The 25395-nt window shown below is 50.7% G+C and overlaps 2 protein-coding genes across 10 annotated transcripts in view; both read left to right on the top strand.

Moving 5' to 3' along the window:
- Positions 1-11740, top strand: part of SCUBE3 (signal peptide, CUB domain and EGF like domain containing 3) — a 35874-nt gene extending 24134 nt beyond the window's left edge. For 4 of the 5 annotated variants that reach the window (XM_051855754.2, XM_051855753.2, XM_051855750.2 and 1 more), the window contains 15 exons: positions 44-166; positions 604-720; positions 1179-1304; positions 1544-1660; positions 1808-1912; positions 2168-2284; positions 2616-2774; positions 2998-3213; positions 3569-3730; positions 3914-4081; positions 4578-4739; positions 5135-5332; positions 5816-5968; positions 6114-6193; positions 7792-11740. In XM_051855754.2, coding sequence (XP_051711714.1) covers positions 44-166; positions 604-720; positions 1179-1304; positions 1544-1660; positions 1808-1912; positions 2168-2284; positions 2616-2774; positions 2998-3213; positions 3569-3730; positions 3914-4081; positions 4578-4739; positions 5135-5332; positions 5816-5968; positions 6114-6193; positions 7792-7941 — 2153 coding nt within the window. In that variant the 3' untranslated portion in view covers positions 7942-11740. The remainder of the gene's footprint in view (positions 1-43; positions 167-603; positions 721-1178; positions 1305-1543; positions 1661-1807; positions 1913-2167; positions 2285-2615; positions 2775-2997; positions 3214-3568; positions 3731-3913; positions 4082-4577; positions 4740-5134; positions 5333-5815; positions 5969-6113; positions 6194-7791) is intronic. The other variant, XM_070074158.1, reaches the window with a different exon arrangement.
- A 5124-nt stretch (positions 11741-16864) lies between these two features.
- Positions 16865-25395, top strand: part of ZNF76 (zinc finger protein 76) — a 33376-nt gene continuing 24845 nt past the window's right edge. For 2 of the 5 annotated variants that reach the window (XM_008262814.4, XM_008262815.4), the window contains exon 1: positions 16873-17217. The gene's annotated coding sequence lies outside the window, so the exon portion shown is untranslated. Of the gene's footprint in view, positions 17218-25395 lie in introns of all 5 variants that reach the window. The other 3 variants (XM_070074161.1, XM_017345064.3, XM_008262812.4) reach the window with 3 other exon arrangements.

The following is a 25395-nucleotide window of genomic DNA, read 5'->3' as shown; positions in this document are numbered from 1 at the left end:
CCTTCAATATTATCTTCCATTCTGTTTTGTCCTGCTTGCCCAGACATAGACGAGTGCCGCCTGAACAATGGAGGCTGTGACCACATTTGCCGCAACACAGTGGGCAGCTTTGAATGCAGCTGCAAGAAGGGCTATAAGCTTCTCATCAACGAGAGAAACTGCCAGGGTGAGCGGGCTTGGGTGGGAACTTTTAAGGAGGAAAGAGGTCTGGAGTCTGAGAAACTCAATAGACACTGTGGAGAGGCTCTGGAGAGCGCCGTGCTGTGAATTAGCAAATGGTACCACTTCCTCTTGGCGAGCCAGCTCCACGCTGGAGCACACATCCTGGCAACTCACATCCCCCAGCTGCTACCCTTGGCAGAGTACGACCTGCCTGACCACACAGAGTAGCCCAGATCCGCACGCAGCACGTCTCGCAGTTACTGACTTCAAGGACTCCAAATGGAGGGGACCTCGCTCAACCACTGATCCAAGGGCTGGGTTACAACTAGGGGCACTTTCAGCTCAAGGGGGAGAGCCAGGGCCTCTCATCTGGGCCCCTTACCCACGCAAGGGTCAAATGCCCCAAGATAGATTCAGTGGCTGGAATCCTTGCTCTTCCAGATATAGACGAGTGTTCCTTTGATCGCACCTGTGACCACGTATGTGTCAACACACCAGGAAGCTTCCAGTGTCTCTGCCATCGTGGCTACCTGCTGTATGGTGTCACTCACTGTGGGGGTAAGCCAGCAAGCTTGCGACTCCCGGCCCCTCTCACCTCACCCTGGGTGCACGTGCCATGTCTGTAGCCACTGTAATGAAATGCAAGGGATGAAGACAGTCTCTGAAGACCAGCGGGTGACAGGAACACAGGGAACAGAACCCTACCTCCAGAATTTCTCTCTCATCCCCTTCACTGTCCCCAGAACACTATACTCAGCTCTCACATGACAGTCCCACTGGTAGGTAGTTGTGGGAGGCTTTTAAAAGGAGATCAAGCTGTTGGCTCCTTCTGAACAAATTTTACAGAGTACACTAAGGTATGGCTAACTATAGGCACAATGCTGTCCAGTAGATCTCTAGAACTTACTCATCTCGCATAATTTAGGGTGCCTGGAACTAACCAAAGGTCTTTACTCACTGCCCATACCGTGGCTCCCACTGCCCCCCACCATTTGTGTCTCTGTTCCTTCCCCCAGATGTGGATGAATGCAGCATCAACCGAGGAGGTTGCCGCTTTGGCTGCATCAACACTCCTGGCAGCTACCAGTGTACCTGCCCAGCAGGCCACGGCCGGCTGCACTGGAACGGCAAGGACTGCACAGGTGGGCAGTGCCCTCTGCTGGCTGAAGCTGGCACTGCAGTCTCAGGGGGTAGTTGGGGTCCTGAAAAGCTGAAAAGCCACGCTAGGGAGAGTATGAGATGGAAAGGGCTGGAAAATTTAGCCACTGGAAGTTTCTGGCAAATAATTCCCTCATCAGGCTCCACGGGTACAACAGTACCCAAGTAAGGGAGATCGGGGAGAGGAATGTGCCATCTCCTCAGGCCTCTCTTCCCTTCCTAGAGCCAGTGAAGTGTCAGGGCAGTCCTGGGGCCTCGAAAGCCATGCTCAGTTGCAACCGGTCCGGCAAGAAGGACACCTGTGCCCTGACCTGCCCCTCCCGGGCCCGATTTTTGCCAGGTACATGGGAAGAGGGTGTTGGGGGGCTTGGCGGGTGAAGGGAGGAAAGGCTGGCAATTTGGGCAGCTCCTCCGCTCCCCCTGGATTCCACCTCCGGGGGTGGTGTTGGGAGGGCAGGTCAGGGTGGTAACAGGCCCTCTCTCTCAGAGTCTGAGAATGGCTTCACAGTGAGCTGCGGCACTCCCAGCCCCAAGGCTGCTCCAGCCCGAGCCAGCCAACATGGGAACAGCACAAACTCTAACCAATGCCATGGTGAGCACCAGTCCAGAAGTTTTGTTACCACCCTATTCTCTTGAATTAGCCCCTTAGTGCTCTTCTTCATCCATCCCTTGTTTGCTCTGTAATCCCCCTGCCCCGCTGCCTTGCTCCCTCTGAGCCCCTTGACTTTCATGATCTCACTCTCCCAGCCAAGCTTCTGACTCACTGCCCAGCTTCTCAGCACCCTCCCCTGCAGCCCGCACCCTCACGGGACCCCCAGCCTGTGCTGAGCTTCTACCATCCCTCTAGAGACTGCAGTGCTGTCAGTGAAACAGCGGGCCTCCTTCAAGATCAAGGACGCCAAATGCCGTTTGCACCTGCGCAACAAAGGCAAAATGGAGGAGGCTGGCAGAATTCCAGGGCCAGGTCTGGACTGGGGACCCCACTCTGATGGGCCAGTGGGCCACCAAACCCTCCCGGGCCCTTGACTCCACTGCTGCGGGAGCTCTCTTCCCAAAACCCACCAGCACCCAGCACTCTGGAGACAGCAAGGTCAAAGCAGGCGTAGGCGGAGGGCCCGAGAGAGTCCCACATTCCCCTCTCCCAGCTCCTCAGTATCTTAGACTCAAAGGGCACCGAGAGTGCAGTCAGGGATCCAGCACGGTTCGTCTGGGTTAGGGAGGGAAGTGAGAGCTGGGGTGGGCACTTGCCCTGTCCCCAGAGGTGCCCCCCGGGGTTGACAAGGCCTCTCCTCCAGGTGGTGCCCCCTGCTCTGACTGCCAGGTTACCTTCATCCACCTCAAGTGTGACTCCTCTCGGAAGGGCAAGGGCCGGAGAGCCCGGACCCCTCCAGGCAAGGAGGTCACCCGGCTCACCCTGGAACTGGAGGCAGAGGTCAGAGCCGAAGAAATCACAGGTGGGACTGGGGTACTGTTGGGAGGAGGGCCAGAAGGGGACGAGAGAGCTGGGGAAACCACAAGTCTCAGCAGCGAAAGGAAGGGACAAAGCCTGTCCTCGGGCAGATCCTGCCTGACGCCTCTCCCAACAGCTGGTCCCTCTCACCATGCCCTGCCCGCCCCCTGCCCTCTGCTCACACTGCTTTCTCTCCTTCCCTGACTCACACTGCCATCCACCACCAGCGGGCTGTGGGCTGCCCTGCCTCCGGCAGCGGATGGAACGTCGACTGAAAGGGTCCTTGAAGATGCTCAGAAAGTCCATCAACCAGGATCGCTTCCTGCTACGCCTGGCAGGCCTTGACTATGAGCTGGCCCACAAGCCAGGCCCAGCACCCGGGGAACGAGCAGAGTTGGTGGAGGCCTGTAGGCCTGGGCAGCACCGTTCTGGGGCCAAGTGTGGTAAGGGAGCTTGATGGGGGCAGGGGAGTGGGGAAGGCCCAGCTCGGGCCTGGCTCAGAGCAGGACCCCTTAGGGCCTCAGCTGCATCTCTCAAACTGTGAGGCAGCCAAGACCCTCTGACCCACCACCCTCCCTTCCCAGGGTGAACTCTATAGAGAGGTACCAAGCAGGGCCTGCAACTCTCTTGCAGTTTTGAACCCCACCCCCACCCTCACCCCCACCACTTCCCAAGCAGGATTCTGTTTGTTCTCTGACAGAGATTCTCCCCAAATCTGAGGGAGCGGGAAGGGGAGTCCCTGGCCTGGGTGGTGGGAAAAAGGGGGGTGGGTGGCTAGCACGGCCGACTCTCCCTCAGTCAGCTGCCCGCAGGGAACGTATTACCACGGCCAGACGGAGCAGTGTGTGCCATGCCCAGCGGGCACCTTCCAGGAGAGAGAAGGGCAACTCTCCTGCGACCTTTGCCCTGGAAGTGATGCCCACGGGCCTCTTGGAGCCACCAACATCACTACGTGTGCAGGTGCCAGGGGAACAAACAATACAGAGTGGGGAAGGGTGGGATTTCCCAAAGGGCGGACCCAGGCTCTAGGCCACTCTCCTAGTTAACATTCTGTCCGTATGCCTCTGTCCCCTGAAACCGGGTGACCCCATGGGGGTGACTCAGGACCATCCCCATCAGAGTGGGACCCTTGGTTCATTCCAGGTCAGTGCCCACCTGGCCAACACTCCACAGATGGGTTCAAACCCTGCCAGCCATGTCCACGTGGCACCTACCAACCTGAAGCAGGACGGACCCTGTGCTTCCCATGTGGTGGGGGCCTGACCACCAAGCATGAGGGGGCCATCTCCTTCCAGGACTGTGACACCAAAGGTGAGGGGGCTGCGCCACTGGGGACTCTTCAATCCCAGGTGCTCCCCAAAAGACCTCCTCAGGTTCCCAGAACAGACCTGGACAGGTTGTCCCACCATTCTCCCCAAACCGAGAAAGGCCCAGCTGCCTGACCGACCACGCCGTCCTCTTCCAGGACCTGTCCTGGCCCTCTGCTAGTCCCAGGCCTGAGAATCAAGAGTAACAGTCTGCGTTGCAGATCCGTTAACTCTGCTTTGGTGAACTAGAGACACAGTCCCCCTCCATTCCCACATGAGTTTCTGTACAGGTTTGGCACAGTGCTCAGTGCCTGAAAGAAAAGGACTGGCACTGTAGCCAACCAGTCTGTGAGGTTGGTTTTTCCCTGGACTTTGAAGTTCTGACATGACGGGAAAAGGTGGGGACCCTGAAAGAAACTTTGGAGTCTTCCACCTGCGGATTCTCTGTGAAGAACTGCCCCTGCCGCACCCTGACGCCTGCCTCTCCCCCTTGCCTGCAGTCCAGTGCTCCCCAGGGCACTACTACAACACCAGCATCCACCGCTGTATCCGCTGTGCCATGGGCTCCTATCAGCCGGACTTCCGTCAGAACTTCTGCACTCGCTGTCCAGGAAATACAAGCACTGACTTTGATGGCTCTACCAGCGTGGCCCAGTGCAAGAGTATGTGGCAGGCTAGGCTGTGGGAAGCGGGATAGAGAGGCCGGCGGTGGGGAGTGGGGTAGGGGTGGCGGCAGGCAACGGGCAGGAAAGAAAGAAGAGCAGAGAAGAGGGTGGGTGAGCAGGGAAGTTCCATCCTCCACCTCTCCGCAGCCCAGGCAGTACTGAGGCCAGTTGCTAGGCTGGGTACTAAAGCACCCTCTCCCTGGGGACAGCTAATGAGGCAGCAGGGGGAAGTGAGAAGAGCTGGTAGGGAGTAAGAAGGAAGGAGCGCCCAGACCGGGGGCGGGACGAACTCCAGGGAGGCTGCCCGTGGGTCTGACCTCCACCTCAGAACCCTTCAGCCTCCCCACTGAGTTCCCTTCTCGCTCTTGTTCCACCTGCCCGGCTTGCTGCAGATCGCCAGTGTGGTGGGGAGCTAGGTGAGTTCACTGGCTATATCGAGTCCCCAAACTACCCGGGCAACTACCCAGCCGGCGTGGAGTGCATCTGGAACATCAACCCCCCACCCAAGCGCAAGATCCTTATCGTGGTACCTGAGATCTTCCTGCCATCTGAGGACGAGTGTGGGGACGTCCTCGTCATGAGAAAGAACTGTGGGTGGCTGCAGAGCTGGGTCAGGGAAGGGAAGTCCAAAACTGGCTGGGAGGGACAGAGACAGGCACGGGGAGAATTGGGACGGTGAAGTCAGCGACCTGTGAGACAGGCCCAGAAAGAGAGAAGCTGACAAAGGAGAAGATCAGTGAGTGGTTCCTGTTCAGTAGACAGCAGAGTTAAGAGAGCTAGCACTCTAACGATGTTAGGCGTGCCACGTTCCTATCCTAGCATTTTTTGCCACTCCATTCATCTAAATGTCGAATGTCACATGTGGTGGGAGAAAGAGGAGCTGTGGCAGGAGCCCAGGGCAAGTGGGGGAGGGGGGGGCATGTGTGGTGTGTGGATGGGTGTGCGTGTGTCTGTCCGGGGCTAGCCTAGCTCAGGGATCCCTTCCCCGCCCCTGTTCCACAGTCCTCACTCGATCCAGGAGGGCGCGGGTAGCCTCCCCTGCTGCTCCACTGACCTGCTGCTTGCTTTGCCAGCCTCCCCATCCTCCATTACCACTTACGAGACTTGCCAGACCTACGAACGCCCCATCGCCTTCACGGCCCGATCCAGGAAGCTCTGGATCAACTTCAAGACCAGCGAGGCCAACAGCGCCCGTGGCTTTCAGATCCCCTATGTTACCTACGATGGTGAGCAAGGGCAGCAGAGCCAGGGAGGCGGGTGAGAAAGGGCAGGCTCATGCATCTTGGGAGGGAGCCCAGGAAGCAGGAGGAGCTCCCCCTCCCAGCACCAGCCCCTCACCCCTCTGCCATCCCCACTGGGTTGTCTCTGCAGAGGACTACGAGCAGCTAGTAGAAGACATTGTGCGAGATGGCCGGCTCTATGCCTCTGAAAACCACCAGGAAATTTTAAAGGCAAGTGAATATTGACAACAACATGTAATGACGGGCAGGAGCATGCAGAGTGCTATTGTGAACCTTCTCATTTGATACATAGACTTGATCCGTGAGGGAGATGCTTTCATTGTTCCCACTTTACAGATGAGAATACTGAGGCACAAAGAGTTAAATATTTTGTCCAGTGGTAAGGCTGGGCTCTGAGCCCAACCCATCTATCTGACTGCAGCATCATCTACACTATAGTATACCTTTGGGAAAACATGGACAAGACAGGGAAGCTGAGAAGAAATGTCCCTTACCTCTTCTACTAAGAGATACAGGGATCACGAAGTACAGACAGATGCTTTTGCCTAAATCCCTTCCTTCCCTTCTGCCCTCCCCAGCAGCCCCTCCCCCAGAGAATCAGATGTAGCAACTCGTGTGTAGACTTCTTTAGGTAAAAGAAGTATTTCTAACATTAAAGAATGGACTGGATACTGTGGGACTAGGGATCCAAATTCTACTACTCCTAGTCCTAAACACAGAATTGTCCTTCATAAATAACCACTGCAAAAAAGTCCTATCTCTATTAGCAAGTTTTATATTATCATCAAAACAAAAGCCATGATGAAAACAACTTCCTAGAACTTGAAGACATCAAAGAATATAATTTCAGCAATACTTTTCAAATATTTTTAAGCATCTAAATGAGCCTTTACTTCAAGTCAAATGTGCCATGGGACTTTAATGCATAGGGTAGTACAGCTGTTCTGATTAAAGTGTGGTGATGGGCTGGAAGCCCCAGCTCTCATTCTAGAAATCCACCAATGCAGGATGAAGACTACCAGCCCGGGAGCCAGGAGGTCTGAGTTCTAAGGCACAGTACTGGCACGTGGCAGGCTCCCCACACTTCATGGTGCTACTGTAGACAGGGTAGTCAGAAAGGCCTCAGAGAAGAGACCTGAATGAGGTAAAAGGGTTGCCCATTGGAGGATCAGAGGAGGTATACTGCATGGGAGAATCTGACGTGTTCCAGAACCTCAAGGAGGCCAGTGTGGCTCAGTAGCATGAGGAAGTCAGGGGACAGGGGAGAGGGGAGAAAGAACAGAGATCACACTAAGCCAATGGGCCAGACAAGGGATCACTTCGCTCCGAGTGGAAAAGAAACCAGAGAAGTGTCTCAAATAGAAAAAAGATGCACTAATTAAAAATCCACAAAATCCCGCACAGTGTATGAGAGGACACAGGGAGAACAGTTAGGAGGCTACTCTGGTGGCCGAAGGGACAGATGATAGTGGCCTGGAGCAAGGTGGAAGCTGTGCAGACGGTGAGAAGTGGTCAGACCCTGGATATATTTTGAAGGTATAGTCAGTCAGCAGGATGTGCGCTAGTTCCAAGAGGGGCCAAGGATGGCTCCTTGGGTTGAGGACTGAGCAACAGGAGTGGAGCTGCCATGGAGCCAGCTGTGGAGTTCTGGAGGAGCAGATGATGGGGATGAGAATGCAGGGTTCACTCCAGATGTGCTCAGAGAGAGATGTCCATTAGACATCAAGAGGGGCTGCCGAGTAAAAGCCGTGTGCCTCTGTCCCACTGCTGATGCCAAGGCTGACATTGCTGCCTGCCATCCTCTGCAGGACAAGAAGCTCATCAAGGCCTTCTTTGAGGTGCTGGCCCACCCCCAGAACTACTTCAAGTACACAGAGAAACACAAGGAGATGCTGCCAAAATCTTTCATCAAGCTGCTCCGCTCCAAAGTTTCCAGCTTCCTGAGGCCTTACAAATAGTGCCCCGAAATCCAGAGATCCAGGTTTTGAAGCCCCCAGACTCCTCAGCCCTGAGCTGACAGCCCCCACCCCCAGACAAGGAACCCTCCCCTCTCTCTTTGGAGAAAAAAACATATCACTACACAGACCAGGCACTCTCCTTCTCTTCGTTTCCTTTCTTCACTGTTCTCGTTTGTCCTATGTGCTCCCTGAAAAGGCTATTCAGTGCTGGCTTTATCCCCCAGTAGGGGTGAAGGAACAGTACAGCTCATATCCCTGGGCCCAGCAGCTTCGAAGGAAGTGAGCCTAGTTGAGTACGGGGAAGGCAAAGAGGGGCTTCTGCCATTACAGGGTTGTGCCTTGCTAGTTGGGAGCCCAACTGTCCCCTGACTGTGCTCCCTAGGGTTACTCTAGCAGCCCAGGGTCCTGCCAAAGAAACCTTCGGCTTCCAAGCTTAATGCCACCAGCACTCCTCTGGGGCACATGGCTTGTGTCCTAGATCACCTACGTGGCTGGCTTTCTTATCTATACAGTCCTTTCCTTCTTCCCTCCATGTCTTTGCCCAAGGTCCACTCCATAAGGATTTACAAGTGGCCCACGTCGCTGGGCTAGTGGACACAAGCCAAATGAGGAAAGCGACAGGAATTACCATGCTGAATGTGCCACGGTGGCTCCCTGAGAGAGACTATGGCTCTGCAGGACAGATACCAGGTTCTCAAGTATCACTAAAAAAAACCGAAACAGAAAGAAAACATATTATCTAAAGGACGAGACTAGAGAACAACTGGAAGCCAGCCTCAAACACTAATGCCTTTTCTTACTTGTCTTCCCTGGCCCAGCTATCCCCTCAGCCCCACACAAGTGCTCCCTGGGGGAGCCCTTCTCCCCTTGCTGAATGTCCCTAAAGAAGCGTGGCTGTTGACCTGAAGCCAGCTGGGCTTCACCCAACAGTTGTCTTTCCCTTTGTAGCCCCAGGTGGCTTGAGGGCTCCACCAAAGAGGACCCCTGCTCTGCAGCCAGCCTGGAGCCACCTACCTCTGGCCTCAGGCTGTGGGCAACAAGAGGAGTACGTGTGCACCCGACAAGCCTCCTGCCCACCCTGTCCACATCTAATAAGTGCAATCATTTTGAGTCTATGTTGTCTAGAGGGAGGAGTTTTTGTCTTCTGGTATTGTTTTGTTTTGTTTTTTGTTTCTTTTTCTTCAATTAGAACAACCCTATTTATAGCTGCCCAGGAGTGAAGACTGTATGTTTGGAGTGGAAGAATATCAATTTTGAATCTCACGAACCTTGAGTGCTGGAGCATCTGTCTGTCTCTATTCCAGTAGCGGCCACCCAGACCTCCAGGGCCCTCAGCCGGGGGAACCCCAGGGCTGTTACTCAGAGGTATCTGATGTGTAGGATGGGAATTCTGGCAACCTGATGGAGCATTAGGAGAGGTGCATGCGTTTGTTAAGCGTATGCTGCCATCACTATGCCTCTCCATGGACTCAGCACGGACCTTCTGATTACTGAGGCCAATGGAATGGGTCAGTGATTCTCTACCCCAAATAGGGAACACCTGCACCTCTTCCCTGTCTTCATCCTATTTTCTGCTGGTGTGCACATGGAAGAGGACCAGGACAAACCACCTGGGGATGGGCTGACTCCATCCTGAGGCCAGAGACAAGGCTTGGGAGCCAAGAATACGACACAAAGTTGGCAAGGGCACCAGATATTTGCCTGACCCTGGCCACTTCCCTCTCAAAGTTCACTTCAAGCCTAGCTTTCTTGACTACTGTTTTGCAAAAGAAGAATCGAGTGCATGATGAGGCCCAGATCTTAGACACACTCTGCCCTCATTCCAGCTGCCTGTAAGATTATTTTCTATTTGCTCTTTCTAGTTTCCCCAAAGCTATAGTCCTAATCTGAGGTTACCAACAGACCCTTCAGGTCCATTTCTAGGTGACTGTCCCAAGCTATTGTTCTCCTAGGAAACTTAACTAGAGGAGCCTGATGCCCACCTTTCACTCATGGGCCAAAACTGCTTTAGCAGTGAATAGCACTGACACCGCTAGATCCCCTGACACCTGTTAGCCAATACTGCAGCTCTTGGTGGAGTGTCTGGCTGTCTTTGTCTCCCTGGGTCAGAGGGCCACTGTAAAGGTGCAAAATGACTTTTCCAAGCAGGGGAAATAGAAAGTGCCATAAAGATTGTTTTAGTTGCCTTCGACCATCCTAGAATTACCTTCTGATTCCTTTTCCCCTGCCACTTTGTCTCTTAGAAAGACAAAATTGCTCTCCATGTATGCCTTCAGGGTCTGATGGCTCCCTTCCTTTCCTGTCATGTCATACATATACATACATATACTTCCTCCAGCCGTTTATTCCGTGGTTTAAGGGACACAAACAAGTTGCACAGTCTGGAAAGCGTAGACCACTAGGCTTCTTGGTGAGCAGGTCAAGACCTGCTATTGTCCACCAAGTTTAATTTAGATTTTCCGAGTTAGGGGTTAAGAACCCAGGCAAAGCTACTGCTGAACCTATGGAGGGGGCTGGGCCTGGGGCATCCAACTAGGGGTTAAGTGGACTGAATGAGGAGTCGACACTCAGGGACTCTCTAGGCCTTTACAGGTCAGACAGAAAAGAGGTTTTTTACCAATGGAGGGAAACAGGAAGATGGTGTAAATAGCAAACATTCATGAACCAACCCAGAGGCCTCTCGCAGGGTGGGGTGCTTGCAGGGCCATGTATTATGAGTTATTCATCTTAATAGAAAACCTGCTCGGATCTGCATCGGGGAATGGGAAGCTGTTCTCATGAAGCACAAAATGACTGCATACCAGAAAGGCACTTAGCTCCTCAGCAACACGGCAACTCCTCTTTACTTCTCCGCGCCCCTTTTCCCATATTATCAGGCTAGGCCCATTCCCGACTTATGACTTCAGAGAACTCAGTCAGGAGAAAACTGATCCGAGCCTGGACATAAGCTGCCCATCCCAAGCATAGAAATCCCCAAATGCTCGACCTTGAGCTGTGACTGCTCTGACATCCCTGGAGTTTGGTCAGTTTGAGATGGTGGAGACCCAGATTTATGGCTGTAAGTTCAGTAGTACAGGCCTCATCTTTGGCCCTAATGAAACGTTGTGTGCTGAGAAGTGTTCTCCATTTGCATATTCAAGGTGATTCTGGAATGGATTAGGAGGTCCCATCTCAAAATGTTAAAGAGCATTCAAATTTTTATATTTGCTACCTAACCTCAATACAACAGCTTCTAAATGGAGAACAGCAGCAAAGTATAACTGACCATAAGCAGAAAATGTTTCCTTGCCTGGCTTCTTTCTTAAGCACCGTAAAAGAAAAATGAAGCAAACAACAAAAGTATATCTTTAAATGTGACCTGTCTCAAAGGTAGCATACCCTGTCCTTGGGCCACTATTTGGACTAGGAATTCTTTAAGAAAATATATGATTAGAGGGAATAGAAGCCCCAGTTGTTATAAGCTTATCTAAACAACACAGATTGTAGCAGTTTGGACAAACTGAAAACTTTATTCTTCTGTGTGAGTTCAACCGAAGTTTCAGAGAATCATCATCATCATGTGGGAGGCTTTTTTTTTTAAAGCAGAAGAAAATTAAAAATATTGTATTTATATCAGCCTTCCACTGCTGCCAATATAGTAAACACCTCCTACACAATCAACAATAAACATCAAATGATGCAGTTCATAGAGTATTTTGCACTTGGGGAAAAGTATGTATCTGAACTTGTAAAAAGAAATGTTTGGGTTTTGTATTGTCTTTTTTATTATTATTATTAAAATACGAAATGAAACTTCTCAGCCTGGTGTCTCTTCCTTTATCTCAGTAGCTTAACTTAGAGCCAGAAAAACCCTTGAGGAGACACAGGATCTGTTGGTTTCACCTAAATTTTTTGGCAATCCATCTTATTCCTAATGATTTAAGGATTTTAAAAGGCTTGTTTCTATCTTTAAAAGCAGTATCAAGAATTACTGGGGAGCCGGTGCGGTGGCATAGCAGGTAAAGCCGCCACCTGCAGTGCTACCATCCCATATGGGTGCTGCTTCGAGGTCCAGCTGCTCCACTTCCAGCTCTCTGCTATGGCCTAGGAGAGCACCGCAGGCGGAGGATTAACCAAGTGAGCCACGTTTTCATCCTACACATTAAGTTATTTGTTAGCTGCTCAACCCAAAAGTTTAGTACCTAACAAAAATTACTGGAGTTCTTTTTGAATTCTAGATATAATTATGATTTAATTGTTCCCAAAAGTCAAAGATCAGAGTTTGATGCAAGTAGGCACACATAATATGGCTCAAAGCATTACATGACAAGACACAGGGAATGTGCATGTCTACCGATATCTGTGTCTGTGGTCTCTCCGTTTATAAAGCAACCAGGATTCAGTCATGGGGATCCTACCCTAATGACCCAATTTAATCCAATCACTTTCTAAAAGGTTCACTTCTAAGCACCATAGTGGATGACATTTCCACCCTTTCAGTATCATTAACCTAAGAGTAAGGATTAAATTCCTACATGACTCTGGGAGCAAAATCAGGTTCAAGCCATAGCAAGGAATATCATCCTAACAAATCTCTTCCTTTCCTAATTATGTGAACAATATTTTTCAATGCATAGGCCTTAAAAATAAAAAGCAAGTACAGAATTGAGATTGGTACCTTATCCTCTACACTTAGGTAAATTCATGCATGAATACCCAAACTAATTGACAAGAAACACTGTATTTCTCATCAAGAGATGCATTTTTCAATAAAACTGTGCTTTTTAGGTTTCACAAGCTAAAAAAATGTGTAATATATTTATTTTGTTTAGCAAGCTAAACAAAATACTAGTGAATGGATTAAGGAGTTAGAAAAGAAAGGGAACCATACAAAATTTCCATTAAAGAACTTGTTCATATATCTTTTATTTATTTATTTATTTATTTATTTATTTATTTATTTTTGACAGGCAGAGTGGACAGAGAGAGAGAGAAAGGTCTTCCTTTACCGTTGGTTCACCCTCCAACCAATGGCTGCTGCAGCCGGTACACTGTGGCCGGCGCACCACGCTGATCTGAAGCCATGAGCCAGGTGCTTTCTCCTGGTCTCCCATGCGGGTGCAGGGCCCAAGCACTTGGGCCATCCTCCACTGCCTTCCCGGGCCACAGCAGAGAGCTGGACGGGAAGAGGGGCAACTGGGACAGAATCTGGCACCCCAACCAGGACTAGAACCTGGGGTGCTGGCGCCACAGGCGGAGGATTAGCCTATTGAGCTGCGGCACCAGCCCATATATCTTTTAATGGATGATGGTGGGCATCAAATTTTTAGGACAGGTGGAGTCTACTGGATGCAATTAAGAATGAACGGTTTTAATTTAAAATGCCAAAACTTACAATTAGTCAGAAATTATATCCTCTATATGTACATAAATTGGTGATAGAAAATCTAGGTATCAGGCTGGTGCTGTGGTACAGTGGGTTAACACCCTGGCCTGGAGCACTGGCATCCCATATGGGCGCCGGTTCAAGACCCAGCTGTTCCACTTCCAATCCAGCTCTCTGCTATGGCCTGGGAAAGCAGTAGAAAATGGCCCAAGTCCTTGGGCCCCTGCACCCGCATGGGAGACCCAGAAGAAGCTCCTGGCTTCAGATTGGTGCAGCTCCGGCCATTGCAGCCAATTGGGGAGTGAATCAGCGGATAGAAGACCTCTCTCTCTCTCTCTCTCTCTCCTCTCTCTGTGTAACTCTTTCAAATAAATAAATAAATCTTAAAAAAAAAAAAAGAAAATTTAGGTATCACCTTAAAAATGAACAAGGGATGCAAAGCTTTTAAAACTATTTTATGGCATCCATTTTTTAAAAATGTCTGAAGAGCACTAACCTACATAGAAATGTGTTATGTGTAGACAGAAAAAAGCTCCTAGAAATGATCTTCCGTATGCCACTTCAAAAAAGTCTTCCTTACCAGCTCGCCTGAGGACCTAAAATTATCCACCATTAGAATAATTACTTTAGGGGCAGCAGCTAAGATGTCTATGTTAAAGATAATTACTTTAGCCCAGCAGCTAAGATGTCTATGTTCCACACTGGAATATCTGGGTTCCATTCCTGGCTCCAGCTCCTGTTTCCAGCAGTGATGGCCCAACTGAGTTCCTGCCACCCACATGGGAAACTTGGATTATGTTCTTGGCTCTTGGCTCCAGTCTTGCCATTGTGGGTACTTAAGGGATGAACCTGCTGCTTTCCCAGGTGCATTAGCAGGGAGCTGGATCAGAAGTGGAGCAGCCAGGTCTTGAACCAGCGCTGATATGGGATACCAGTGTCACAGAGGGAGGCTTAACCTGCTGTGCCACAACACTGGCCCCCATAAATAAATAATTAAAAAAAAAAAAAGAGGGGCCAGCGCTGTGGTACAGCGGGTTAAAGCCCCAGCCTGCAACACCAGCACCTCTTTGGATCGCTGCACCCACGTGGGAGACCCAGAAGAAACTCCTGGCTCCAGATCAGCTCAGCTCCAGCCACTGGGGAGTGAACCAGCAGACAGAAGACCTCTTTCTGTCTCTACCTTTCTCTGTGATTCTTTCAAATAAATAAGTAAATCTTTTAAAAAAGAAAGAAAAAGGAGTGAACCGGTAGATAGAAACTCTCTCAAATAAGTAAATTTTTTAAAAAAGAATTACTTTAGATAGACAACAGTTTTCCAGAACTTTTACTGAATGTGTAACATAAAAAAATCATAAGCCAACAGATTAGGATTTGCAGGGAATGTCAGAACATACTTTTTTTACTCTGGAAAAAGATGTATTGGAGGGGACCAACTCAAGTACATCCATGGTTCTGTTCCCTAATACACAGTCACATTTCCCTTGACAACAGGGACGCATTTTGAGAAACGCATCTTAAGTGATTCTGTGATTGTGCAAACATCAGCACGTGTATTTACACTAACGCAGCTCCCTAGGCAGCACAGCCCCTGGGCCCACTGTCGTGTACACAGCCTGCTGTGAACCAGAATGCCATGGTGTGTGTGACTATCTCCTGCTTTAAGACAAGCTACTTGGATGGCGCTGCGGCTCGCTAGGCTAATCCTCCGCCTGCGGTGCCGGCACCCCGGGTTCTAGTCCCAGTCGGGGCACTGGATTCTGTCCCAGTTGCTCCTCTTCCAGTCCAGCTCTCTGCTGTGGCCCGGGAAGGCAGTGGAGGATGGCCCAAGTGCTTGGGCCCTGCACCTGCATGGGAGACCAGGAGGAGGCACCTGGCTCCTTGCTTTGGATTGGCGCAGCATGCCGGCCATAACAGCCATTTGGGGGGTGAACCAACGGAAAAGGAAAACCTTTCTCTCTGTCTCTAACTTCCTGTCAAAAAAAAAAAAAAAAAGACAAGCTATTTATTCTCTCTGTACCTGAAAATAACTTGTCAAACCTCTAGAAAAAGAACAGGAGAGCCAGAGCACCACTGTGGCCTGGCTATTTATTTTTCACCAAGAGATATATAAAGGATAATCAACCACGAGAATGGGCCACCAAGTATCACTGCCCATCTACACCGCGAGCCTGACAACTCTGCTCCCAGTCCTCGCCCTGGAACTGCTGGGAAGAGGGGATGTCTAAGAGGGAAAGGCAGGGCTTCCTGTTCAAACTCTTCAGACGGGTGGGAGGAAAAGACCGCCTGTGTCCCCAAAGTCACCATCAGCTAGCACAGGCCTCAATCCAGTACTTACCACACGTTTGCAGTTTACCTCCTTTTAAAAAAATGAGATTTGTTGTGGCCAGCGCTGTGGTGCAGCAGGTTAAAGCCCTGGCCTGAAGCGCCGGCATCCCATATGGGCACCGGTTCAAGACCCGGCTGCTCCACTTCCGATCCCGCTCTCTGCTATGGCCTGGGAAAGCAGTACAAGATGGCCCAAGTCCTTGGGCCCCTGCACCAGCGTGAGAGACCCGCAAGAAGCTCCTGGCTCCTGGCTTTGGATCGGTGCAGCTCTGGCCGTTGTGGCCAATTGGGGAGTGAACCAGCAGATGGAGGACCTCTCTCTCTCTCTCTTTCCTCTCTCTGTGTAACTCTGACTTTCAAATAAACAAATAAATCTTTTAAAAAATGAGATTTGCTAAGTCAAATTGCAGAGAGGGAGAGTGGAGAATGCGAAAGAAGAATCCGAGTGAAAGGACACAGAGAGAAAGGTTTCTCACCTCACTCCTCCAGGCACCCCGTTCCGCCAAGAGGCCGTCTTTACCGTTCCTTATCCAACTCCTCTCCTTTTTTATTTATTAAAAAAAATTTTTTTTAACTAAAAGAGCATTCCGTTTTAACTTTCTCTCGGCTTTCTTAGAAAGTCACCAGTCGCAGCCCCTCCCTCCTGGGAGGAGGCCACCCCGGGAGAGGGCCTGGACTGTTCACCCCCGCCCCGCAAGCCCTCACTGGGCAGTAACTGCATCGCAGGCCGGAGCGGGCTGACACCGGAACGGGAGAGAACCCCAGAGGACCGCCGTCGGGGCGCGCTCCCCACGGAGGCGAGGAGGCCCTCGCCGCTCCTCCACGTCGTCCTTTTCAACAAGGAGCTCGGAATACCTGCAATTGCTTCCTTCAAGAGGTTGGCTCGCAGATCAGAAGGCACCGAGCACGGCGGAGCGCCGCAGTTGGCGCTGCGGGCGCCCACGGGCAGCCAGGAGGAAGCCGGGGAGCTCGGAGCCCCGCGGAGCGCCGGCAGCCCCAGCGCGAACGCGGGAACCCGCGGAAACCCGCGGGAACCGCTTCCCTCGCAACCGGTCCTCCTGCCGCCCCGCTCCTGAAGCGCTGACGTGCAGCGGGAGCGCTCCTGCGCCCGGGACCGCCGGACTCCCTGAGGTAGCGGCTCCGGATTGCTATAGCGACGACCGGGCTCCGAGCCGCGCCCAGGCCCTGACCCGGCGTGGTGACGTCATCACGCCCTCCCCCGGCGCCCGGCCTCGCGGGCCGTGCGTCACCCCGGCCGGGGGCGGGGCGGGCTCCGAGGGGCCCGGTTCAGAGCCCGGCCGCCGGGGCTCCAGGGGCCCCGGAACCAGGATAAGTGGACGGCCGCCGCGGCGAGGTGGGGGGGGCGGGGTGGAGCGTGCCCTGTATTTTCTAGACGGGTTCCGGGGCCCGGTAGAGGCGCGCCGAGAGGAGAGGAAAAGTGCGGCGGCCCTGGAACCTGGATACCGCGCGAGGCAAGCTGCGCGCGGGCGGGCGGGCTATGGCGCAGGCGGGTTGCGGGGCCGGCGCTGGTGGCGGGGCCCGGTGCATGGCGGTCTGTCGGCGGAGTCGCCCTCGGGGGCTGTCAGGTTGGTGGCTGCGGGAAGAGTGGGTCCACCGTGCCCGAGGCGGGAGGCCGGGCGGGCGCAGGGCCCTGGGAAGATCCCGAGCCCGTCTTGCCCACCCTCCTCCAGCCTTAGCTGGGCCGCTGGACGGTGGCCTGGCCCCTCCCCCACCTAGGGTCCCTGCCCCTCCATTCTACCTTGCCACTCCTCCCCCATGACTCCCAAACCCCACCCCGTGGCTGGGCCAGCCTCCACCTCCTGTGACCCCCACACCCACCCACTGACCCCAGGACCTTAACTCTCACTCGTAGGCTGCCAGCCCAGGGGTTTGCTCAGTACTTCTCGGACCCACCAACCCAGTGACCCTCAGCTCTAAGCCAGTGATTCACACGACCACAGGATCCCCACATTCCTCCTCAGTGACCCCCAAACCTTGCCGCAAGCTCTACCCTGTGTTCGCCAGAAACTTGATGACGCCCCTGGAACTCTCTGGCAGCTCCTAGGCCGTATTCGAGAGTTTCCCACTCACTGATCTTCGGGGTAACCCTCAGTGCCTTTGCCCTGTAACCCCGTGGTCCTCATCTCTGGGTCTCCACCGGTCCTGAAGTCATTCTCACTGGCCTCTGCACCCTCCGCTCTGCAGTGTCAGTCAGCACCTGAGTGGAAAACCCCGCAGTGCCCTTCTGGTGCCGACGAGGATGTGGAGGAATATGAAGTAGCAGTCGTGGGAGGCATCAGAGACTTCGTATTGAGTGTGTAGTCCCAGGTTCAAGTCCCAGCTCTGCCACTCTTGTGCTTTGGGAATGTGGAAAAGGCCTTTACACACCCTGGGCCTCAATGTCTCGTCAGTATTGTGATGAGCTTGGTTTAGGTGATCTCCAGAGCTTCTTTACAGCTATGAAATTCTCCAGTTCTCCATCAAGATAATGTTTCAGATCATTTTTGTACTCTACCTTAGAAGCTTCCTCTAGCAAACTTAACCCCAGAGTCCACTTCGTGAATCTTCCTCCCTTCCTCCCATGACCTCCTACACTCTTAATAGCCCATGCCCATTTCCCTGAATCAGGCCCTGTCCGTTAACATGTTTGCAAGGGGTATAGCGGAGCGGTTCAGCTTGGAGCATGGATGTGATAAGAAATCTGTGTTCCAGTCCGACTGTGGCCCTCCAGCTGCGGGACTTTGCCATAGCGTTTGGCCTGTTGAACTCTGAGTTCCCACCTCTGTGAGGATAATGATAGTGCCTAAGTTAAAACAAGCCTGGCAGCACGTGGAGAGCCTCTAAGTGGAGCTGTAACAACAGCTTATATTATTGGGAAGCTCCTGAGGTTCTTACTCTGTTCTGGGTACTAGGAATTCAGTACATAGTGTCTTACATTCTCTTACTGCACTACTAACCTCTTGGAATCCCCATCCTATTCTTACCTTTGCTATGGCTCCCTCTCTTCTCTGCTTCTTCACCCTGAGAAGGCCTTCATAATGGTTAACTTACTGAGCACCTTCTGTGTTCCAAGCTTTGGTTTACCTCTCAACAAGCCCGATAGGTAGTTAATACTATATTTACCACTTTCTTTTGTTTTTTTCGGGGGCAGGATTTGCTTTTAAGTAAATGAACCTGGAACTCAACATAGCGGCACATCAGAGCTGAAATTTGAACCCACAGCCTCAAAACACCCACTTATTCCATTGCCTCTCTTGTCCTTGAGTCTACCAGATAACATCAACCTCTGCCTTATTTCTAGTGATTCTTAAAGCCAACATCAACTCATTCCAAGACCTTCAAGTTTCAACCCTTTGCCCCAGGGTTTGGTGACTTTCTCATCCTTTTGTTCATGACCTTTGACCCCCCCCAGACTCCTCCTAGAAGGAGAGTGAAAATACCCTAGGTTTATGACTGAGGCCCCTACAACAAAACAGATCAACAAGAGAAAAGCAGACAGATTTATCTAATATTTTATGTGGCCCGAGAGCCAAGGAAACTGTTAAACCTGTGTGCTTATGCTAGGTTTGAAGAGTAGATGATTGTGGAGAACTCTAATAGGGCAAAAGGATATGGTCTTGGGGTCATAAACTGGGGACAGCCCACCAAGGCCTGTTCAGCTTCTCTGTGACCCCTATATCTTCAGACATAAGGCAGCCCTTTTTCCTTTGGGTATAGGAGGACACCTCTCGTACCGGTATGGCCTGCTTTAGGAGAAAGAGCTCTTTCCCAGGTGTCATGCCTTGCTTCAGGGGACAAGGTGAAGATGAAGTGACTCTCCTGCTGTTGTCATTTTCTCAAAGTGCCATATTTTGGGGTAGGATGTCCTGAGCCCAACCAGCCTTAATACCTCTCTTCACCTTTTGCCTAGACAGCCAGTCCTCACCCCATGAGCCCACTCACCCTACTGTGTCTCCTGCCTCACTGACACGCCCACTGATCCTCTTGTTCTGTTAAGTCCCTTATGCCCAGGAATCCATGTGTCCATAAACTAAAACCTGTAGTCTTTCCTCATATGATCCATTCCTGGTTCCATTCTCAGTGTTCTGTCCCCTCTGCCATCCTTACGTCTTGTCACCTGAAACCTTCATTTAGTGACCCCTTCATCTAGTGACCTCCTGCTGTGCCTTGCCTTGGTGAGTGAGCCCCCTCCTCCCCAACGTGAGCACATTCTTCACAACTGTACACCCTCCTGTCCTAAGGTCCTTCGGCACACTCCTGCCTGGTACCCTGTGTGGTCTGACCTCCCAGGTTCCCCATCTCATGGCATCTTCCCTCTATCCACCAGTGATCACTTTCTTAAACTGCAGTTAAAACAGTCAAACCTTCTCCTTCCTGCCTTCCTCTTCTGCCCCCCTAATCTTTGCTCCCTCCTCAGTCTTGATAAGAGATTGATCATCATGTGAATCTCCCTCCCATGCCAACTCAGCCCCTCTTAACTCCACTCTCCTGGATATCTAAGGCCATGGGCGTGTCAGCTGCCTTGCTGCCTTCAACCCTCCTTCATTCACACACACCCTGTCTACCAAATCTCACTGGCCTCTTTGGTTTGTCCAAAGAACTACACCTGGGCACTTGTGAGATAAGAATAGATCACCAAGATCTCCGTCCTTTAGGTAGCAGAAGAGAACCCCTGGAAGCCCTTTAAAGGAGATCTGGCTGTGTCTCCTGGATCCACTCCCACTATCCTATCCTGTTTCTGAAGCTGTTTGCTGTACATGCCTTCAGGGTGGAGCACTTTGAAGTGTCATGGGCATTGAATTAGCTCCATTGTTTTCCCAACCCTGGGAGGGCTTTCCAGTCCCCTCCTGTGGGAAGACTGGATGGTGAATAGAAAATGTGACATTAAAAATCTACACCCAGAAGTCTTTCCTGTGGGTCACCAGATTCCCAGGTAGTACTGACTTATTGGTGATACAGCAATAAATACAGCAGAAGATGAAACTAAAGTTATGGAAGGGCCATAGCCTAAGGTCTACAAATTCTGTGGGTGGCTTTAAAAAGGAAGTTTTACCTTGGGTTTGGTCCGTCTTTTCCAGGATTTTAGTTATTTGTGTACTTTTCTCCTCCCTCCCGCCACTGCCCCCTCCCACACATCCCTGTGACTTTTTGAGAGCAGCAGCTGGGTTTTCTTTATATTTTGTCATTTTAATTATGTCCCTCATGTGGCAATCAGTAAATAAATACTTACTGGATCCAAGTAATGCAGAAATTCTGCGTCAGGTAAAAACAGTTCACACCTGTGTTCATTTTGTCGCCACAACAGGCCCTCTCCCTAAAGCCTTCTAAGTATGATAATGGGCGAGTACCTTGATTTTAGTCCGGAATTTAGATACTTCTTTCTTAGTCCTTGTTCTGGTGGGAGAAGGGTTTTAAGTGCCTTTTTAACTGTATTTTTGTTAAGACTAGAGAGTTTGGTTAGCACGCTTGCTAGAACCAAGTGGTTACAAGGTCAAGGTCTGTCTTATTTAGACCTGTTCTGAAGAAAACAGCTAGGTGAAATCTTCAATGGAGGTTGCAAAGAAGATGAGAAAACAAAGAAAATCAAATTGGCAAGACTGGTAATTGTGGAAGTTGACTAATGGGTTTGTGAGGTTCATTAAGCTATTCGTTCTCCTTCTATGTTGGAAATCTAGAATAAAAAGTTGAAAATGGCTCCCACATTTTTGGCCTAAGCGTATAAAAGGGTGGAATCCCACTTACTGAAATGGGGGAGAGGGAGCAGGTTCTGAAGAAGGGAGAATTTACTTCTGAACATGTCCAGTTTGAGATGTTATTTGGATTTAAAGGCTGTGATGTTGATAAGCAGTTGGGCATGCAAGCCTGTTGGACGTCAGGAGACGTCTGCTCCCTTGGGAACTAGAAAGACACTGGCAGTTCAGGTGCAGGCTCTGCTTTGCCACTGGGTAGCTGTCTGATCCCCGCACACTCTTCCGTAGGACCTGACCTCAGTCTCATCACCTGCAGAATGAGCTGTCTTCTCAGCCCCTCCCGTTGTGAGGCTTGTTGAATTAGGGACTTAAGAGTAGCTAAGATATCTATCTGAGGGCAGTTTGGAAACTGCTGAGCTCTCCATGGAGTGTTAGTGATGACTCCTTCACTAACCACCCAGCAAGTGCCGGCCATGTGCTGGGCTGTGCCGCACACACACGCATATGATGATGGAGAACGTGAATCCATGCCCTCAAGAAGCTCTAGGGAAGAGCCCTGGAGTTGCTTCTTTGCTCCGTGCAGCTGGAGCCTGACGATTCAGTGTGACATTAGCCAGGAAGGGTTTGTTCTCGACCTGAGTGGGAGGAAGCAGTGAACAGGCCTGTCAGGCAAGGAAAGATGTATCACAGGTGGGGAAAATGGTCAGCCTAGTTGGGGAAGAGCTGGGAGAGGTGTGGTACAACTGGGAAAGCGTGGGGTGGTCAATGCCTCCACATTGACCCCATTGCTAGGAGCTTCGTCTAAGGAGCTCGTAGTTCTATAGTAAATAAGGGGTTTCAAATCTCGTCTCAGGAGTTTTCAGTGAGATCCAGTTCACCTAAAGTGGAAATGAATCAGGATTCACATTTAAGCTAAAGTGGCTGGCATTGTAGCGTAGCAGGTTAAGCAGCCCATGATGCCGGCATCCCATAAGGGTGCCAGTTTATGCCCATGTGCGTCATTTCCCATCCAGCTCCCTGCTAGTGCGCCTGAGAAAGCAGCCAAAGAGGGCCCAAATATTTGGGCCCCTGCCACCCCTGGGGGAGACACCAGTGAAGCTCCTGGCTTCAGCCTGGCCCAGTCCTGGACGTTGCAGCCATTTGGGGAGTGAACCAGTGGATGGAAGGTCTCTATATCTCCCTCTCTAACTCTGCCTTTCAAATAAATAAATCTTTTTGTTTGTTTGTTTGTTTTAATTTTAGCTAAAGAGCTCGGCTCTGTAGACCTAATAGTATTAATCATTTGGTAGTTAAAGACACTTTTTTTATTTGAAAGGCAGTTACGGTGAGGCACAGGCAGAGACACAGAGAGGGGTCTTCCACCCACTGATTGGCCCCAACGGCTGGAGTTGGGCTGATCTGAAGCCTGGAGCCTGGAGCTTCTTCTGGGTCTCCCACGTGGTTGCAGGGACCCCAAGACTTGGGCCATCTTCCACTGCTTTCCTGGGCACATTAGCAGGGAGCTGTATCGGAAGCGGAGCAGCCGGAACTCCAACCAGGCCCATGAGGGAGGCCAGCTCTTCAGGAGGCACTTTTTTTTTTTTTTTGGTTAGATGCTAATTAAGCCAAAAAGCTTGTTCCCCAGGAACTTAATTATAATCAGGAAAACACAAAATGTTGTTTTCCCCAGAAAGGTTCAAGTGCTAAACAAAACACACGCAGTGGCAGCATAATCCTTTAACTGTGTAGAGGCTGTTTTATGGCTGTGGTTATCCTTGTGCCGTTTAGATGTTGATGTTTATACAGTAGCCACCCCCTTGTCTGTGAGGGTACGTTCCAGTACCCCCTGTGGATGCCTGAAACCTCCAAAAATACCAAACCCTAAATATACAGTGTGTTTTCCTATTCGTGCATTCACAGATGTAATGCTGTTTTCATCTTAGCTAAGCACTTAGCACACTCTGGCCAGAACGTTTGCAGTTTGGGGTGCAACAGCAAATCTGTCACACCTTTCTTTTTCCTTCCCAATTTCATGGGTTGAGATTTATTCTTGCTGTAGATTTTAGCAATCTCAGCATGCAGTTTTTTTAATTAAGAACTTCCACTTTTCATTTAAAGGAAACACTTTACAACTTTTTGCTTTTTTTTTTTTTTTTTTTTTGGTGCATCTGAATTGCCAGCTATAGTGCTCTGAAGCCATTATTAAGTAAAATAAATGGGTTGCTTGAACGCAAGGAGATTCAATCTGATAACCTCAAGGGCTACTCAGTAACAAGCAGGCAAATAGCAAATATAGCTTGGAGACACTAGACGAGAGTAATTCACCTCCCGTGTCAGACAGAGCAGAATGAAATGAAAACTCCATCCTGCTACTCAGGACAGTGTGCAGTTTAGAATTTTTGACATTTATTTCTGAAATTTTCCATTTAATGTTTTTGGACCACAGATAGCAAACTGAGGATGAAGGGAATTACTGTATTGTGAGGAAAATATCAGGTAAACAAGAATACAAGGTATAACTCATCCTAATTGTTAGGTCATCCACAAAATTAGTTTAAAGTGGTTGTGTAATCTGCATCTACCACTTAATGGAATACAAAACCTTTGTCCCAGGGTTAGAGGGAAGCGATAGAAGTTCAAGTGCAGCTGAATCCATTATCCTTAAGTAATGGCCTTAATCTGCTTCAGGTGCTGTTTCCTAAAGCCATTGGCAAATGAAAGTGCTTCTGGCCCTGGCAGCTGTCACTCAAGGTGTAGAAGTCTGTGGGTCTCAAGTCCTATGCAGTTGTCAGTTTCCCTGGTAGAAGTACTTGGCCTTCTCAGGCCTCCTGCTTATAGTTCCAAATCAGAAAGATCTGTGATGCTGGAGGGGTCATTCAAAGGCTAAAGGCACATTAGACTGTCACCACCTCTAAGTCAGGTCTCTTTTCTAGTGCCTCTGGTTTAACACTGCCCCAGATCTTGTCCTCCAGTGAATTGTTCATCTCTGAGAAGCCCAAATACAACATGGCTTGCCTCTATCTCACTGTGTAACTGTTCATTCATTACAGCCATTGCGGCCATCTGGGGAATGAGTTAACAGATGGAAGATCTCTACTCTGACTTCCAGATAAATAAATAAATCTTAAAAAACAAAAACAACAACAAAAACACTGTTGGTGTCACTGACACCCCATATCAGAGCACAGGTTCAAGTCCTGGCTGCTCTGGTTCCCATCCAGGTCCCTGCTAATGTACCTGGGAAGGCAGCAGAAAATGGTCCACTTGCTTAGGCCCCTGCACCCACATGGGAGACCCAGATGGAGTTCCAGGTTACTCTCCTGGTTTCACCCAGGCCCAGCCCTCGCTGTTGTAGCCATTTGAGGAGTGAATTAGTAGATGGAAGATTCTCTCTCACACTCTCTCACTCTGCCTTTTAAATAAATCTAAAAAAAAAAAAAAAAAAAAAAAAAAAACCCAGTAGGCTAAATTCCTTCCCTTATGTTTGAAAAAGTTAAAAATATCAGGGGCCAGCTTTGTGATGTAGCAGCTTAAGGCTCTGCCTGCAACACTGGCATTGCATATGGCCACCAGTTCAAGTCCCAGCTGCTCCACTTCCAGTCCAGCTTCCTGCTAATGCCCCTAGGAAGACAATGGAGGTAGGCCGGTGCCACGGCTCAATAGGCTAATCCTCTGCCTTGCGGCGCCGGCACACCAGGTTCTAGTCCTGGTCGGGGTGCCGGATTCTGTCCCGGTTGCCCCTCTTCCAGGCCAGCTCTCTGCTATGGCCAGGGAGTGCAGTGGAGGATGGCCCAAGTCCTTGGGCCCTGCACCCCATGGGAGACCAGGAGAAGCACCTGGCTCCTGGCTTCGGATCAGTGCGGTGTGCCGACTGCAGCAGCCATTGGAGGGTGAACCAACGGCAAAAGGAAGACCTATCTCTCTGTCTCTCTCTCTCTCTCACTGTCCACTCTGCCTGTCAAAAAAAAAAAAAAAAAAAATGTGGAGGATGGCGCAGCTACTTGGGCTCCTGTACCCACGTGAAGCTCCTGGCTTCCACATGGCCCAGCCTTCACCATTGCAGCCATTTGAGAAATGAACTGTCAGAGGGAGGAC

This window comes from Oryctolagus cuniculus, chromosome 5 (assembly GCF_964237555.1).
Source record: "Oryctolagus cuniculus chromosome 5, mOryCun1.1, whole genome shotgun sequence".
In the NCBI taxonomy this organism is placed as follows: domain Eukaryota; kingdom Metazoa; phylum Chordata; class Mammalia; order Lagomorpha; family Leporidae; genus Oryctolagus; species Oryctolagus cuniculus.
This window is presented reverse-complemented; position numbering and strand designations above follow the sequence as displayed.